The sequence below is a fragment of the Dama dama genome, chromosome 12 (genome assembly GCF_033118175.1).
Source record: "Dama dama isolate Ldn47 chromosome 12, ASM3311817v1, whole genome shotgun sequence".
Classification (NCBI taxonomy): domain Eukaryota; kingdom Metazoa; phylum Chordata; class Mammalia; order Artiodactyla; family Cervidae; genus Dama; species Dama dama.
The window spans coordinates 32,270,753-32,286,488 of record NC_083692.1 but is presented as its reverse complement, the minus strand read 5'-3'; the positions used below and the strand labels follow the sequence as shown (position 1 = coordinate 32,286,488).

Sequence of the window (15,736 nt, the reverse complement as noted above, 5' to 3'; positions counted from 1 at the left end):
CCTGGCTCTGCCCAGGAAATGTCTTTAAGCGTAAGCCACACGACTGTGATATATTCAGTCAAGATTCCTTTTCATGCTGGCAACTTTATCTTACTCTCTAGATCCTCCAGGTGGCAGATCCACCCTGTCTTTAATGTCACACATTCTGAGTGTCGATTAGCAGCCTTTCTGAGAAGACAGAGGCCTCCAGGGAAAGCAAAAGAACTAAAGAGACCTGAGCAATACTAGAAAAGAGAGATAACAAAGTAGCACTGGTGGAGGAAGAAGCACCAGCACTTGCTTTAAAGAGAAAAGGAAAGAAAAATCAGAACAGTAGGGCAAAGTGAGATCCTGTCACTGACAGGAGGGAGCAGCAAACAGTGGATGATCACCTTCAACTGCTTCCCAAATACCTGCAACTGAAACAAAGACTCAAAGAGGAAAGAAAGCCTAAGGAAGAAAGAGTAAATCGGAGAGGAGAAAAATAGGCTGTTGGGTTAAGAAGAGAATAGGGGCAACCCAACCAGGCACACTTAATCTGACAACATTAGTTTTCCTGGAAAAACAATTACAGTGTTGAGCTCCTTGCTTCTAACTTCACTTGACAGCCTGAGTTTGTTTTAATTGGCGCATGAATGAACAGCATTATTTATTAATGTGTAATGGATACTTTGGAAAGCATAACCTCTTTTCCTATTTGTGACCATTTTATTGGTGGAGCCATTTGAATACATTAGTTTTAATATTTAAACTTGCTGGGAACACTTTTTCATGGAGATGTACAAGCTGTTATGGCAAATGGTTTGCTTTGGGCTAATGAGCCAGCTCGAAGTGGCATTTGGTGAGGAGGGGGCTGGGGAGGTATAGAGGTTTGGAGACACAGTGACTTGTCTGTCTACTTTAACAAGATTTATTAGTAGTGTGTAAAAACATGTTTCAGCCTTTTTCCCCCCTCTCAACTATATAAATATAGTTGTCAGTGTATGACATAACACAGGCCCCAATAATAGACTCCACCCAGCCAGAAGGAATCTAATTCAGAACTAGAAAGCAAGAAACTTGCCTATAAATGAATAGCATGAGACAGTGACAGAGGACAAAGGGGCGTGGCATTTGGCAAAGAGGACCAGTCATTATTCTTTAGTGCTTTACTAAAATTAGGAAGGAAAATTTAGTTCCTTTATTATCAAGTACTGTGTTTGGCACACAGTAGGCATAAAGCTTAGATGAGCTGAAGAGAATTAATTTTGCATACTGATGAGCATCCAAGCATAATTCCATTTTTACATTTTTAGATTTAATATACAAGCTGGTTAATTATGAATCATGGTTGTAGTTATAGTTCCATTTGTGTCTGTGAGGGCAGCAATGGGGGAGGTCAATGGAGAGTGGCTAGAGAACTCTTGCTTTTGCTTTTTGGTAAATGTGAAACTATTTTTTGCAGAGATTAAGTTAGTTAGAAACTGTGTTAATGAAAAAACAATTTACAACCAACCTGCAGTTTCTTGAATGCTTGCAAAGGCATTGTCCTGAGTATAGTAATACTTATTGTTAGGTCACTCAGTCGTGTCTGAATCTTTGCGACCCCATGGACTGCAGAAGGCCAGGCATCCCTATCCTTCACCATCTCCCGGAGTTTGCTCAAACTTATGTCCATTGAGTTGATGATGCCATCCAACCATCTTGTCCTCTGTCTTCCCCTTTTCCTCCTGCCTTCTATCTTTCCCAGCATCAGGGTCTTTTCTAATGAGTCTTTTCCAATAGTAACACTAAGAAAAATAATCACTGCCTTCAGGGAATCCTAATAATGTAATTGGAGAGAATAGATGCACATAAACATCTATGTACATAGTATGTGTGTGCATACCTGGATAAATAACCATGCAAATAGCATTTGGTAAGAATCAAATATTCATGCAGTTGACTGGAATTCAGAGGAGAGAAGTGAACTGATCTTGGAGGGAAGAAGGTTGGCCCACAAAGAGGGGAGAAAGGAAGAATTCGTACAGGGGTAAGAAGCTTAAGAAAGGTCTAAGAGTCTTAAATAATGATAGAGAATGCACTCCTTCACAGAACATTGTGCCTGAACTTCAGCAAACTGCAACTGGCTGAATTAGATTTCTGAGGCTCTTGGATGTACTGCTTTTAAAATAGATATGGCACTTTTCCGTGGACAAGCTGGCGAGAGGCATTTCCAGACCCCATCTCACTGAAATGCCCTGAGACCAGTGTCCCAAGCATAGATGACAATATTACAAATGCTACCGCGGGGGGAAAGTTTGTTAAAGTCCTTCTGGAGGAAGAAAAGAAAGATCCAACTTAACTCACATAACCTTTACTCTCTATGTGCCTGCGCCGTTGTAAACACACCATATGTACAGTATATACTGTATATTATTATAATTCTTACAACAGGCACCTTGTTAGTAGTTCCATTTTACCCTTGGGGAAACGGAGGCACAGAGAGGTGAAGTTACTTGCCTGCGCAGCTAGTCTTGGCAGGAAAGGGGATTCAAATTCAGGCAATCCGGTTTCAGAGCTCCTGTGCTTGCAGACTAAATAACAACAATAAAAAACTCTTAACAAAAACCAAAGCGCGCACGCGCACGCGCACCCCCTAAGCCCGGAGCTTGTAAAAGAATTGATGCAACCGCTGGCTGTACAGCGACATCCTCCTGCCTGACATTAAATGCCTTCCATGAAAAGATTAAAACAACAGCAACAAAACCAGGAGTTCGACAGTTTTCGGACAACGCTGCACCGTGCCTTGGAGTGCTTGCCTTTACAACTTGGAGTCACAAAAGCCAACTCCAAGAAAAAGTCTCTGAATCCACTCGCAGTACCTTGCTTGGTAAGGCGGAAGAAACCTAAAGCAGCCTGAGTGGGTACGCACAGTGGACGTGTGCGGAAAGGGTTAACGTGGTGGGCTGCAACTCGGTCGAGTTTCGGAAAGTTCTCTGGGGAGCCCAACTGCTGCGTCCCTTGGCGGACCCTGCCTGCGAAGCCGGCTGTAACAGGATGCTGGGGCTCGGGGTGCTCGCCCCTGGCTTTGTGCGATTGTAAAGAACCAATAAGAAGCGAGGCAAAAACTGGGTGCCGTAAACCCGAAAAGGGGGCGAGGAGGCCCGCGGGGAGAGCGGGGGAGGAGAGAGGGAGGAGCGGGGAGGGCCAGGCGAGCCGGAGGCCGGCGCCGAGCGCGAGCGGCGCCCCTGACACTAGAGGGGGAAGCCGAGGGGGAGCGGGCCTCGCGGCCGAGGGGCCGGCGCGGGGAGGCGGGCGCCGGGCGGGGGTTCGCCTGGCCGCCGCGCGTGACGTAGCGCCGGACTGGGCGTTATCAGCTGCGGGGCCGCGGCGAGGGACGCGCGGCGACAGCGGACGGCGCCGCCCGGGGCCCGGACGGCTGCAGCCCGGGGCCGCGCGCGGGTCCTGAGCGCTCCGGGTCCCCGCCCCCGCCGCCGCGCCCTGCCGCCCGGAGGCATGAGCCCGAGGCCGCAGCCCTAGCGCCCGCTCCTCCGCCCGGGCGGCCCGGCTGCGGGGACGGGTGCGCGCGGCCGGGTTGGGGGCCATGAAGCCGAGTCCGACCGGGACGGCTAAGGAGCAGGAGCCGCCGGCGCCGGCCCGAGGAGAGCAGCGCACGGCGGAGCCTGAGGGGCGCTGGCGGGAGAAGGGCGAGGCGGACACGGAGCGGCAGCGCACCCGCGAGCGGCAGGAGGCCACGCTGGCCGGGCTGGCGGAGCTGGAGTACCTGCGCCAGCGCCAGGAGCTGCTGGTCCGGGGCGCCCTGCGCGGCACGGGCGGCGCGGGGGCCGCTGCAGCCCGCGCCGGGGAGCTGCCTGGGGAGGCGGCGCAGCGCAACCGCCTGGAGGAGAAGTTCTTGGAGGAGAACATCTTGCTGCTGCGGAAGCAATTGGTAGGTCCTGCCCGGAGGTGGGGACACGGTTGTCCCTGCAGACGGCCGGGGATCGGGCAGGTGGTCCGTGGTGGGTGCCTCTAGCTAGGAGCAACCCTCTGGCTTCCCGGGACCCCCGCCCGGCCCTTCCCTGACCTGGGTTCCTGCGGGTCCCCGGGGGCGCGTGGGGTGCCGACGCCCACGCGATCCCGGCGTGTGCCCGCTTTGTGTCAGGTGAGGGGCCGGAGACCCCGCGCGGACTGCCCGGGCGAGGGTGGCCGCTCTCTCCTCCAGCCCTGCCTTCGGGATTCTTGGAGTCGTCTGGTCGGAACCTCCAATCGCTCTAGTTAGACGAATGCCTGCCCTCTCCCCGAAGGTTAAACCCTCATTAAAAATAGCATTTCTTTGGAGGGCTTCTTGGCTTCAGGTCCTCCCGCTGAGAGGGTACAAAAGCCGAGGAGGGGAATTTGGGGGCGCGATTGACTGTCCAGAGCCGAATTTTACTATTACACGGAAGCGGCCGCGGGGAGCCCTGCCTGCCCCTCCCTGGGCTCCCTCGCTCCAGCCTGCCAGCTCTTGCCTACTCCGCTGCTTAATTTCAGATAGAAGCCCTTTGTATAAGGCGGCTAAAACAGATGCACACGATGGAAATTTGGCTGGAGAAAGTGCCCCCTCCTCTCATACGTTCTGCTCGCTGTGACTTGAGGTGGAGGTGGGCGGAAGGGAAAACCTCCTCTCAGGGAGCATTTATCATATTGGATTTGTGTCAGCATCTCAGACATTCTCTGCCGTCTTCATTAACGGGGAAGAAAAAGAACTTTGACGCTTAATGTATTGAACAGCTTTGACCCAGCCTCAGAGAAATGGCGGCAGCTTTGTTTCCATGACCTCAAAAATGTAGTTTTGAAAACAGAAAAAAAAAAAAAAGAAAAGAAAGAAAATCCTTATCTGACCATGTGATGCTATCTGAAACTAGACACATACTAGATAATGTCCCTCCTGCTAACAGAGTGATGCCGTGTTGTTGTCAAGTGTTTTCTTGTATTATCTTTTTTGAGATAATTTGTCTCTCTTTTTTTTTGAGCATCAAAGTGATTTTACTTGTTTGGTTCATTTTTTCCTGAAGAAACTCGTTCTAACTAGCAAGCTTGTTATGTGTCCAGGCTTTTTAAGTTCAAGGACAGACAGGAGGAACAGATACTCATATGCGTCTGTTTTGTAAGGCCCTGTGGAAGTAGTGGTTTGTGCAATATTTCAGGGTTGGCATTTTGCTGTGGTTTTGGTAGCAGACTGATTCAATTGTTGCTGGTTATGCCTGGTCATTGACATTATGTGCATTGTCTTATACAATAGCACCTTCTTGTCTTCATGAATCTCACAATTGTGAGTGGCGCATTCCTGTTGTTCCCTGGAGAGGAGCAGGACAGCATGTCAGGAGAATTCCCGTCCAGTCAGTGTTTGTGGTACTATTTTCATTTGTAGACTTGGCGTTTGTGATTTGAACCAGATGCCTTTGAGTGTTGTTTTTTTGTTTTTTCTTTTGCTTTCCCAGCAATAGGAAGCACTAGGTGGCGGTGTGACAGCACTACAGCCTGTCACCTTGGGAAACCTGAGTTGAGTTCAAATCTTGATGGCCCTTCCCTTGAGGGTTTTGGATTCTGCCAGCTCACATTATACTTGGCACAGGCTGTTAGTATTAGTTTCTCTCTTTCAAAGGCCCTAAGACTGATTAAACCCCACAAAGTGACTAATAGAAATCAAAGCTCTGCAGGACATTTGGCCAGAAAATCTCACCTGAGAAAGATTATAGTGTATTGTAGGAAATCTGTTACACTCTGACTTCAAATTAAAGAGTCTACTGTGAAGTACTGTTTTCTAATAAATTGGCTGTACACAGAGGTTTTTTTTTAAAAAAGTCTCAGTGGGTTTTTCATATCCCTACCTATAAAAAGTAAGTTTGTATATATATATTAGCTGACACTGAAAGCAAGTCTTGTTTTTATGAAGAAACTTTATATCACCACAAAATGTGAGAAAGTGGAATTAAACAGGACACATTCTTGAAGTTTTTCTTTGCTTCAGGTCATCCAGTAAAATTTTGGTTTTGGAAAATTTAGGGAACTCTTCAGATGGTAATTTGAATACTTAGAGCCAACTTTGTAGTTCTTTGTCACCAAAATGTGTTTTGTTTTTTTTTTTCCTTTCTCTGTTTCTTCCTCATTAGAATTGTTTGAGGAGAAGAGACGCTGGTTTGTTGAACCAGTTGCAGGAACTCGACAAGCAGATAAGTGACTTGAGACTGGATGTGGAAAAGACATCTGAAGAGCACCTGGAGACAGACAGCCGCCCCAGCTCAGGTGAGTGGGGGGGCACAAGGAGAAACTCTGCCGTCAGGAGTTCTGTCTTGGAGGCCCCCCTGTGCTTGGCATTCCCAGACCTGCAAAGGACAATGGAGTTTGTTTCCAGTACAGAGACACTACAGCAAAACAAAACAAGAAAAGTCTGTTATTCAGTTGCATGACAGGGAAACAAAATCAGGCAATAAATTTATTGAAATATAGCTGATTTACAGTGTTGTGTTAATTTCTGCTGTATAGCAGAGTGATTCAGTAATTTGTATATATATTCTTTTTCATATTCTTTTCTATTATGGATTATCACAGGATATAGTTTCCTGTGCTATACAGTAGGATCTTGTTGTTTATCTGTTTTCTTTTTTTTTTTAATTGATTTTTAATTGGGAGAAAATTGCCATCCATTTTCTATGTAATGATTTGTATCAGCCAATGCCAGACTCCCAATCAATCCCTGCCCACCACTCCCCAGCAACCACAAGTCTGTTCTCTTATGTCTGTGAGTCTATTTCTGTTTCATAGATGAGTTCATTAGACAACAAAATTTTTAACAATGAGACTCAGCTGACTGAAGTCCCCTGAGCTTAAAAATAAAAGCTTCTATGCAAATTTCTGGAAGCGCGATCCTCCTTTGAAACTTGAGAAAGTTGGAACAGGGCTCGAAAATTAGTCACACTTCAACTTCCTGAGACCACTTCAAAAGTTTTCTTTTTTCCCTCTGAACCATTTGGCTCCTTACATAGATTTGTTTTTCTCTTCAAGTTATTTTTTCTGAAATGTTTGTGAAAAAGTTGACACTCTGACAGATCTGAGTCTCTTTCCTTGCCCATCTTTAAAGGTGGGGTCAAGGAGGAAGGTCAGTTTGAGAGTACTCTCAACTTTGAAATGTACTCATAGTTATGGGCTCTTTGCCTTTTTCTGAGGATTGCTGGAAACGAAACCCTAAAGTCAAGATGCTATATCTCATGAACCAAAATTGCCACCCCTCCCTCCATATTCTCTCTTTTCTCTCTTTTGTACATGATTACCCCTTTTCCTTTTAAGCACAAATGTGTGTTTTTGCCTGACATGATCTTAACCTTAAATGATGTTTTGATTTGTAGGGTTTTATGAACTGAGTGATGGGGCTTCGGGATCCCTGTCCAATTCCTCGAACTCGGTCTTCAGTGAGTGTTTATCCAGTTGTCATTCCAGTACGTGCTTCTGCAGCCCCTTGGAGGCAACCTTGACTATTTCAGATGGTTGCCCCAAATCTGCAGGTAAGACTTTTTAGAATTGACATTTTAAAAATTTATTTTTAATTGGAGGATAATTGCTTTATAGCATTGTCTTGGCTTCTGTCACACAACAGTTTGAATCAGGCTTAAACATACATATGTCTCCTCTCTCTTGAACCTACCCCCACTGCACACCATCTTAGCCCTCTAAGTTGTCACAGAGCACTGCATTGAGCTCCCTGTGTTATATAGAAATTTCCCATAAGCTATCTGTTTTACGTATGGTAATATATGTTTCAATGCTACTCTCTCAATTGGTTCCACCCTCTTCTCGCTGTATCCAAAGTCTGTTCTCTATATCTGCTTCTCTATTCCTGTCCTGCAAATAGGTTCATCGGTACCATTTTTCTAGATTCCATATATATGCATTAATATATGATATTTGTTTTTCTCTTTCTGACTTACTTCACTGTATAATAGGCTCTATACCTTCCCAGAACTGACTCAAATGAGTTCCTTTTTATGGCTGAGTAATTTTCCATTGTGTATATGTACCACAACTTCTTTATCTACAGAATTGATAGACATTTTTAATTGGAAGGGGTCAAAGGTCCTTAAAAGTTGTCTAGCTTCAGCCCCTTCTACTGATGAAAACCAAAGACAGAGAATTTCATCTGCTTTTTGCCTTTAGTGCCATAGCTGCATCTAGAGTCAGGATCACCACTATTCCCAGGCCCTTTTGGGTGTTACCTGGCTTTATATCCTGATGGTAGCAAGATAGCTTATCTTTAGAAATCCTGTCCCAATATTATAGATCTTGAGCTCTGTTTCTGAATCTTTGCTGTTAACTTGTTTGCATTTTCTTTTCAAAATTACGTTAGATCTGTTTTCTTCTTCCTTTAATCATTTAAAGTTAAGGCTTCCCTGGTAACTCAGTTGATAAAGAATTCTCCTGCATTGCAGGAGACCATCTGCAATGCAGGAGACCCAGGTTTGATCCCTGGGTCAGGAAGATCCCCTGGAGAAGGATATGGCAACTCACTCCAGTATTCTTGCCTGGGAGATCCCATGGACAGAGGAGCCTGGCAGACTACAGTCCATGGGGTCATAGGAGTTGGACATGACTAGTGGTTTAGTGACTAAACCACCACCACCAAAGCATACATCAAGTTAAATATATCTGTCAGCCTGCTTAAGAGCTGCTTGGCTCTTCTGGTGGCAGTGGCCCCTCCGTGTTCTCCAGAATGCCTTGCATGATGGCAGCTCTCTCTTCTTTTAGTAGGTGGATGGGGTTAGATCCCCTCGACCATCTCCTCCATTTGGGGCTATTATTGCAGTGATCTCTAGAGAGAATCATGCCATTGTTGGTTCTGGAAGAGTTTCTCCATTTCCACTATGTGTCTCACACACTGCTGTATGCTCTGCATACATTTCTCTGCTTTGAGTCCTCCATACAGTTCTGCAAGGTGCAAGTGTTGTCAGAAACCATTTTATGTATCAGAAAATGGAGGCCCGGTGAGGTTAAGTTTGGTAAGTTGCTTAAGACTATATATAGTGAGTAAGTGGCAGAGGCAGGGTTCAAACTTAGGACTAACTGCCAGATCCTTGTTTTTCTACCACACTAAGGGAATTCAGAAAGTGTTGTGTTCAACCTTCTCATCAAACAGGAGGAATTACCTGCCTTTTGTCAGAGGCTCCTCATTTGCTGAATGGCAGAGTTGTTGCTGAAATTTGGGACATCTTCCTTAATTCTGATTTAGTGTGATTTCTCAGAAGAGCAGAGAAAATACAGAGATTAGAGGAGGTGATAGGTTCTGGCACAAGTCACTATACCCTTGGTTTTATGTATTGTCCACTTAGGTATAGGCTAAATTTCTGAGGTCTCGGCAGTGTAAACGTAACACCAAACAACTAAGGCTGCTAATCACCTGGTATCTCTGTAGTGTGTGTTGTTAGCAGCAATCATTTGGGGAAGCACAGATCTATGTTATCTAGAGTGTCTGGGTCTCAAGTTCATTGGTAATTGCTGCCTTTCATTCTGCAGATTTGGCTTCAGAGGGAAATTTTATAAATCCATTAAGGTACTTTGGTACTTAAGGTTTTCCTTAAGGACAGACTCCTCTATCCCAAATGTCACATCTTCTCATAATTGAGACGGTTGGGTTGGCCTTTGGGGGCTGGGATGTCTGTCTTGTTCCTTGACTCTAGAAAAGAGGGAATAGGGATGAGAGGTGTCATGTAGCTAAATGTGGCTTTAAGTAAGATAAGGATAGGCCTTGGGGTAGTGAGGAAGAATGGGCACAGATATTAGCTAGAGAGATTTCCCCTTCTTACAACAAGCTGTTTATTGGGAGTGGAAGTGGAATTGGGGACATGACACATTTATTTTATAATAAACTTTTGTTTACAAACGAATATCATTTCTGGGTCTAGACTGGCCCTGCCACCCAGACTGCTAATAATCATTGAAATTCACAGGGCTTTCCTTGAAACAATTAACATAGAATCTAGCACATAGTAGGTTTTCAATGTTTGATTGAATAAATATAATTATAATGGAAAGCAAATTAAATAGGGACAAAAACTTTGATCTTCTGTAACTAAAAGTCACTCAAAGAAAGGAAAGTGAAGTCGCTCAGTTGTGTCCTACTCTTTGCGACCCCATGGACCGTAACTTACCAGGCTCCTCTGTCCAAGGGATTTTCCAGGCAAGAGTACTGGAGTGGGTTGCCATTTCCTTCTCCAGGGGATCTTCCTGACCCTATGATCAAACCTGGGTCTCCCGCATTGCAGGCAGACGCTTTACCATCTGAGCCACCAGGGAAGCCAAAGTCACTCAGAGGATTTAATACTTATAATATATACCAGGATAAGAGATCAGAATAATCTAAGCAAGAAAGCTTGATTTCATTATATTTTGGCATCTATGTTTTTGAGATGTGGAAATTTTATTCATTAGTACTACTCCTCAATCTTTTAAAGCCTCATCAAAAATTCTTTCATAAAATATTGTGCTTTTTTAGTATCACTATTAAAAACATAAGGTGACTATTATTTAAATTTAGTCTTGATTGAAATTAGTTTCCCTGACCTTTCAGTTGACAGTTATATTCAAACACATGTCATTAAGAATTAGGTCTAAAAAAAAATTCAAAATGAGGAGAAAGCCCATGAAAGTATAGTTAATCTCAAGTATTTAAAGGGAAATCAGGAATAGAACACAGAAGGGAAAGTGGCCCAGAGAAAGAATGGCTCAAAAAACGTTTATTTTTCCAGTTATAAATGCCGTACATATACTTTTAGTGAAAACTTAGAAAATAGAAAAAGAAGAAAGTACCATAACTTGCTTTCCCACCACTTTGAGATGCTACTATTAGCATCTTTGCATGTTTCATTTCAGACTTTTTTCTTTGACTATATCATCTTAATAAAATTATAAAATTATGATTTTCACTCCACTTTCAAATGTTTTCCATATATTATTCAATAGTTTGAAAGTATTTTTAATGGCTGATTATTTTTTCTTCAGAGTTATATCCTGTTAAAAATTCCTTTGTTGATTATTTTTTTCCTCATCCAGTAGTATGAACTGTATGTGAAATAGAGTAGCTTGTCTAGTATTTGTTGATTCTTTGTTATTATCTGACTACGCCTGAATTTGTCTTCATAGAAACTGGCCTCATTAAGCTGGTGCTGACCAGTTCATTTCTTCAGAGTGTACCTTAAATGTTTTTCAGATCTCATAGGATGGCTGGAATATAAAGAAGGCCATTGTGAAGACCAGGCTTCAAGGGCAGTTGGCTGTTTCCCCTCCACACCACAATCTAATTCCCTTGCTCTCATTGCAGATGTGAATCCCAAGTACCAGTGTGATCTGGTGTCTAAAAATGGGAATGATGTGTATCGCTACCCCAGTCCACTTCATGCCGTGGCCGTGCAGAGCCCAATGTTCCTCCTTTGCCTGACAGGCAACCCCCTGAGGGAAGAGGAGCGGCTTGGTAACCATGCCAACGATGTTTGTGCGGGATCTGAGCAGGACACCGTCAAGACGGACACTAACTTACCATCTCCAAGCAGTTTGTGGTCTGCTCCCCATCCTTCATCCAGCAAGAAGATGGATGGTTACATTCTGAGCCTGGTCCAGAAAAAAACCCACCCAGTAAGGACCAACAAACCGAGGACCAGTGTGAACGCTGACCCCACGAAGGGGCTTCTGAGGAATGGGAGCATTTGTGTCAGAGTGACTGGGGGCGTCTCACAGGGCAACAGTGGGAACCTTAAGAATTCGAAACAGGTGCCTTTGCCCTCCGGAGGCATCCCTTCTTTGGACAATGGGGCCTTCTCCCCACCAAAACAGTGGTCAAAAGAATCAAAGCCAGAACCTCTGGAAAGCAAGAGGTTGCCCGCGCCTGAAGGCTGTTCTCCAGGCACTGCTACAGAACTTCAAGGTAAGCCTCTGCCCAAAACCGCCAAGCCCGTCTCCCAGGAACATGCAAGGTGTCCCCCCGCTGGGACAGGGGAGTCCTCTAAGGAAAGCGGGCAGATCCCAGCTGCCTCTCCGAAAGAGAGCCCTGGGAGGGTCCTGGCACCGCTGCAAGAGAACAAAGTGGTCCAGCCACTGAAAAAGGTGCCACAGAAAAACAGCCCGCAGGCAGGCACTCTGGCGCCCCGTCCCGCCGCCTCAGCCCTGCTGCCCCCCACTTTCCCGGCGGAAGAGCGGCCGGCCCTGGATTTCAGAAGCGAGGGCTCCTCTTCTCAGAGCCTGGAGGAAGGGCCCCCGGGGAAGGCGCCGCCCGTCCTGGCGCCGCCTCCGGGGGTCAGGCCGCCCCGGGGTGCGCGCCCCGCGGCCGCCCCGAGGGGCTCGGCCGTGAAGCACCGGGCGCCGGCCGTCCACGGGCCGGAAAGTGCTCTGCCCGCCGTGAGGGAGAAGGCCCGGGCGGCCGGCAAGAAGTGTCGGTTCCCCGACGACACGGATACAAATAAGAAACTGCGGCGAGCCCCGGCGAAGGCGCGGCGGGGCGGGGGCGGCCAGGCCGACGCGGGGCTCCCCAGCCGGCCGCTGGGGACGGGCCACCGCGCGGGGAGCCGGGCGCACGGCCACGGCCACGGCCGGGAGGCGGTGGTGGCCAAGCCCAAGCACAAGCGCACCGACTCGCGGCGGTGGAGGTCGGCCGCCGAGGTGTCGTACGAGGAGGCGCTGCGGCGCGCGCGGCGGGGCCGGCGGGAGGCCGCGGGGCTGTTTGCGGCCGGGCCTTACGCCAGCCCCTACGCGTACGCGGCCAGCGACTCCGAGTACTCGGCCGAGTGCGAGTCCCTGTTCCACTCCACCGTGCTGGACACCAGCGAGGACGAGCGCAGCAACTACACCACCAACTGCTTCGGCGACAGCGAGTCCAGCGTGAGCGAGGGCGACTTCGTGGGCGACAGCACGAGCACCAGCGACTCGGAGGAGAGCGGGGGCTTGATTTGGTCCCAGTTCGTGCAGACGCTGCCGCTGCAGCCGGTCCCGGCCCCCGACCTTCGCCACAACCCCACCAAAACCTTCGTCAAGATTAAGGCCTCACACAACCTCAAGAAGAAGATCCTCCGCTTTCGGTCGGGCTCTTTGAAACTGATGACGACCGTCTGAGGCGCGTCCTCCGTGTAGAGAGTGGGGCTCTCTAGTCCCGCCCCCCCCCCCCCCCCCCCCCAGTCGGTGGTGTCTGCCTTTTTTGTGTGTAATAATTTCACGGAGTGCTTTCCTTTGGTTGAGAGAAAACCGAGGTGAATTTTTGTCTCATCTTCGTCACGTATGGACACTAGTGCCTTTAATGGAAGGTAAAGAATGTGTATTTTTGCTGGTTAGAAGTGAATATTGAGTTTCTAATGGTGGTGACAGTGAGTGAATTTTGTGGTAGCAGATTTTTCTTTGAAATGGTCTGAGCATCGGTGAAGGCACAGGTTTTGATGTTCAGGTGTTAAGTGGACGAGACCTTTTGATCTGGAGGTCAGGTGATGGCATTTGAGGACATACATTTGCTTCTTTGGTTCTTCAGGGCAGCGTCGCCATGAGGGTTTTCCTGTTGGGGGGTATCACATACAGTTGTGTGAAGCAGATACAAGGGGCAGTCATGGTTTTCTGTCATTTTTTATATATTCTGCTTTTCTCAGATGTAGCCCCATTCTGTTTTCTTCTCAGAACTGTTTGGTTTACTGGACTCAGAACTTGAAGACCACACCCTACATCCAGAAAGGTGATCTGGGTAGGGAGGCTGGTAATACCTTAAAAGGATTCGCTAAAACCTTTGCCACCCTTGGTGCCTAGGCCCTGGTTACAGTAACCCCTTCTAGGGCCATTTACCCAACATTGATGCCTTTCTCCCCCTCTCTGATTTACAGCAGATCCAACCATTCCTCCTCTGGAAACTTGCCTTTGGTATAACTTTTCATCACTGGGTGCAGAGAAATTCACTCCTAATGAAATAACTCTTGGGTGCGACTCCAAGCTCAGAACTGCTCACAGAGCACTGTGCCATCTAAATATTAGCCCAAACATATTCGTGCAATCCAGTCCAGATTGGACCACTGACCCTGCCTTGGAAGGGCTTTTTTTAAAAAAAATTTTTTTTGGTAAACAGTATTGTGTAAAATTGCTTTTTTATATCAATATATGCATGTTTTGTGCATGAGTAGTATTTGTTTTGATATTCCTGTTGATGTTAAATGACTGTATGATATAAACAGTATGTGTTTTTATATATCTTTGTGTAAATTTAATATAACACATTATATGCTGTAATAAACGATTTGTTTTCCTGCTGTTAAGTTTGTTATTTGGGTATAAAACCAGATGTTTACACCTATAAATCTTGTGCTGATTATTGTGGGATTTATATTAGGCCTATTCTAGCATTTGAAATATTATTTACAATAATTAAGGCAGATTTTAAGAGTATTCGAATGGATGGTACATAAATGAGGACAAGCAATTCACTTGTTGAGAATGGTTGAGGTGCTTCTTTAAAACTGAAGGTACATTTAATAGAGCTCTTCTAAGGAAAATATTTCTGTGAAAACCTCCTCTCTCCCCCAGCTTCTAAGTATGAAAAATTTTCAACATGGAAAAGTTGAAAGGATAGTACGGTAAACACCTGTGTTCGGTTTACCGAACACAGTACGGTTACCACCTAGATTCAACAATTGTTAACATTTTGCCATGCATGCTTTAACACTCTATATGAATATATTAGGTTAAACTATATTGCTGGTTTTGTGGGTTGAAGACAGATTTTGGTAATCTTTCCTGTCCCTACTACACTACTACATCATTTTAGAGTAAATTTCAGGCATCATGATGTTTCATTTATAAAAACCAGGTATTTCCTAAGAACAAGGTGATTCTCCTATATAACCACAACACCATGATCACACCTAAGGAAAATTGACAATAATTCTTAATATCAAATGTTTAATCTCTATTCAATAACTTTCCAGTTTGTTTCAAGATTTTTTAAATAGCAGCTTCACTGCTCCCTCCAACAAGGATTCAGTCAGTTATACTGTGCATTTGGCTATAGATCCCTAGTCTTAGAATTTGTTGTTGTTGTTCAGTTTGCTCAGTAGTGCCTGACTCTTTGCAACTCCATGGGCTGCAGAACACCAGGCTTCCCTGTCCTTCACCATCTCCTGGAGTTTCCTCACACTCATGTCGATTGAGTCAGTGATGCCATCCAACCACCTTGTCCTATGTTGTCCCTTCTCCTCCTGCCTTCAGTCTTTCCCAGCGTCAGGATCTTAATCTTAGAATAACCTCTCCATATTTTTTTATAATGACATTTGGTTGTTAAAGTCAGCACAGTTGTCTTGTAGAAGGGCCCCATTCTGGATTTGGTTGTTTATGTTTTTTGTTTTTTTTTTTAACATCTAGTCCCTCTATTTTCTGTAAACAGTGAGGGCTTGATTGGATTCAGGTTTAAACAGTCTTGGAAAGAAAATTTCACTAGTGACCTTGCGTACTTTTATTGCTTCACATCAAGAAACAGAATATCAGGTTACCTACTATTACTGAATTTAAGAGTGATCCCTTGGTCAAGTTAGTGAGCAGAGCTTTCTCCACTGTAAAGGTTTTGTTTTTCCTCTTTGCAGATGGTTAGTATTTGTGAGTGATTCTTTGGTACAGTGTGGATATCCTGTTCTTCATAACTTTCGACTTAATGGCTTGAGTTTACTTTGCTGATCCTTGCCTGAATCAGTTATTGCCTTGGGGATGCAACATGGTGGTTTTCTAAATATCTTCCCTTCTACTTTTATTGGGTGAC

General features: G+C 45.8%; 1 protein-coding gene across 2 annotated transcripts; it reads left to right on the top strand.

The window, feature by feature from the left end:
• Positions 1-2,631: 2,631 nt before the first annotated feature.
• Positions 2,632-13,114, top strand: DACT1 (dishevelled binding antagonist of beta catenin 1). 2 transcript variants are annotated; one of them, XM_061156956.1, is made up of 4 exons: positions 2,632-2,830; positions 6,093-6,225; positions 7,326-7,481; positions 11,288-13,114. In XM_061156956.1, the coding sequence occupies exons 1-4, from the start codon at positions 2,669-2,671 to the stop codon at positions 13,066-13,068; spliced, it is 2,232 nt and encodes a 743-aa protein (XP_061012939.1). In that variant the 5' UTR covers positions 2,632-2,668; the 3' UTR covers positions 13,069-13,114. The 2 variants fall into 2 exon arrangements, with proteins under 2 accessions (XP_061012939.1, XP_061012938.1); XM_061156955.1 differs by lacking the exon at positions 2,632-2,830 and adding an exon at positions 3,509-3,889.
• The last annotated feature ends 2,622 nt before the right edge of the window (positions 13,115-15,736 follow it).

Coding starts and splice junctions, on each gene's coding strand:
- DACT1 (XM_061156955.1), top strand. CDS start 3,545: ATGAAGCCGAGTCCGACCGGGACGGCTAAGGAGCAGGAGCCGCCGGCG. Junction 3,890..6,092: donor TGCTGCTGCGGAAGCAATTG/GTAGGTCCTGCC, acceptor CTTCCTCATTAG/AATTGTTTGAGGAGAAGAGA. Junction 6,226..7,325: donor AGACAGCCGCCCCAGCTCAG/GTGAGTGGGGGG, acceptor TTTGATTTGTAG/GGTTTTATGAACTGAGTGAT.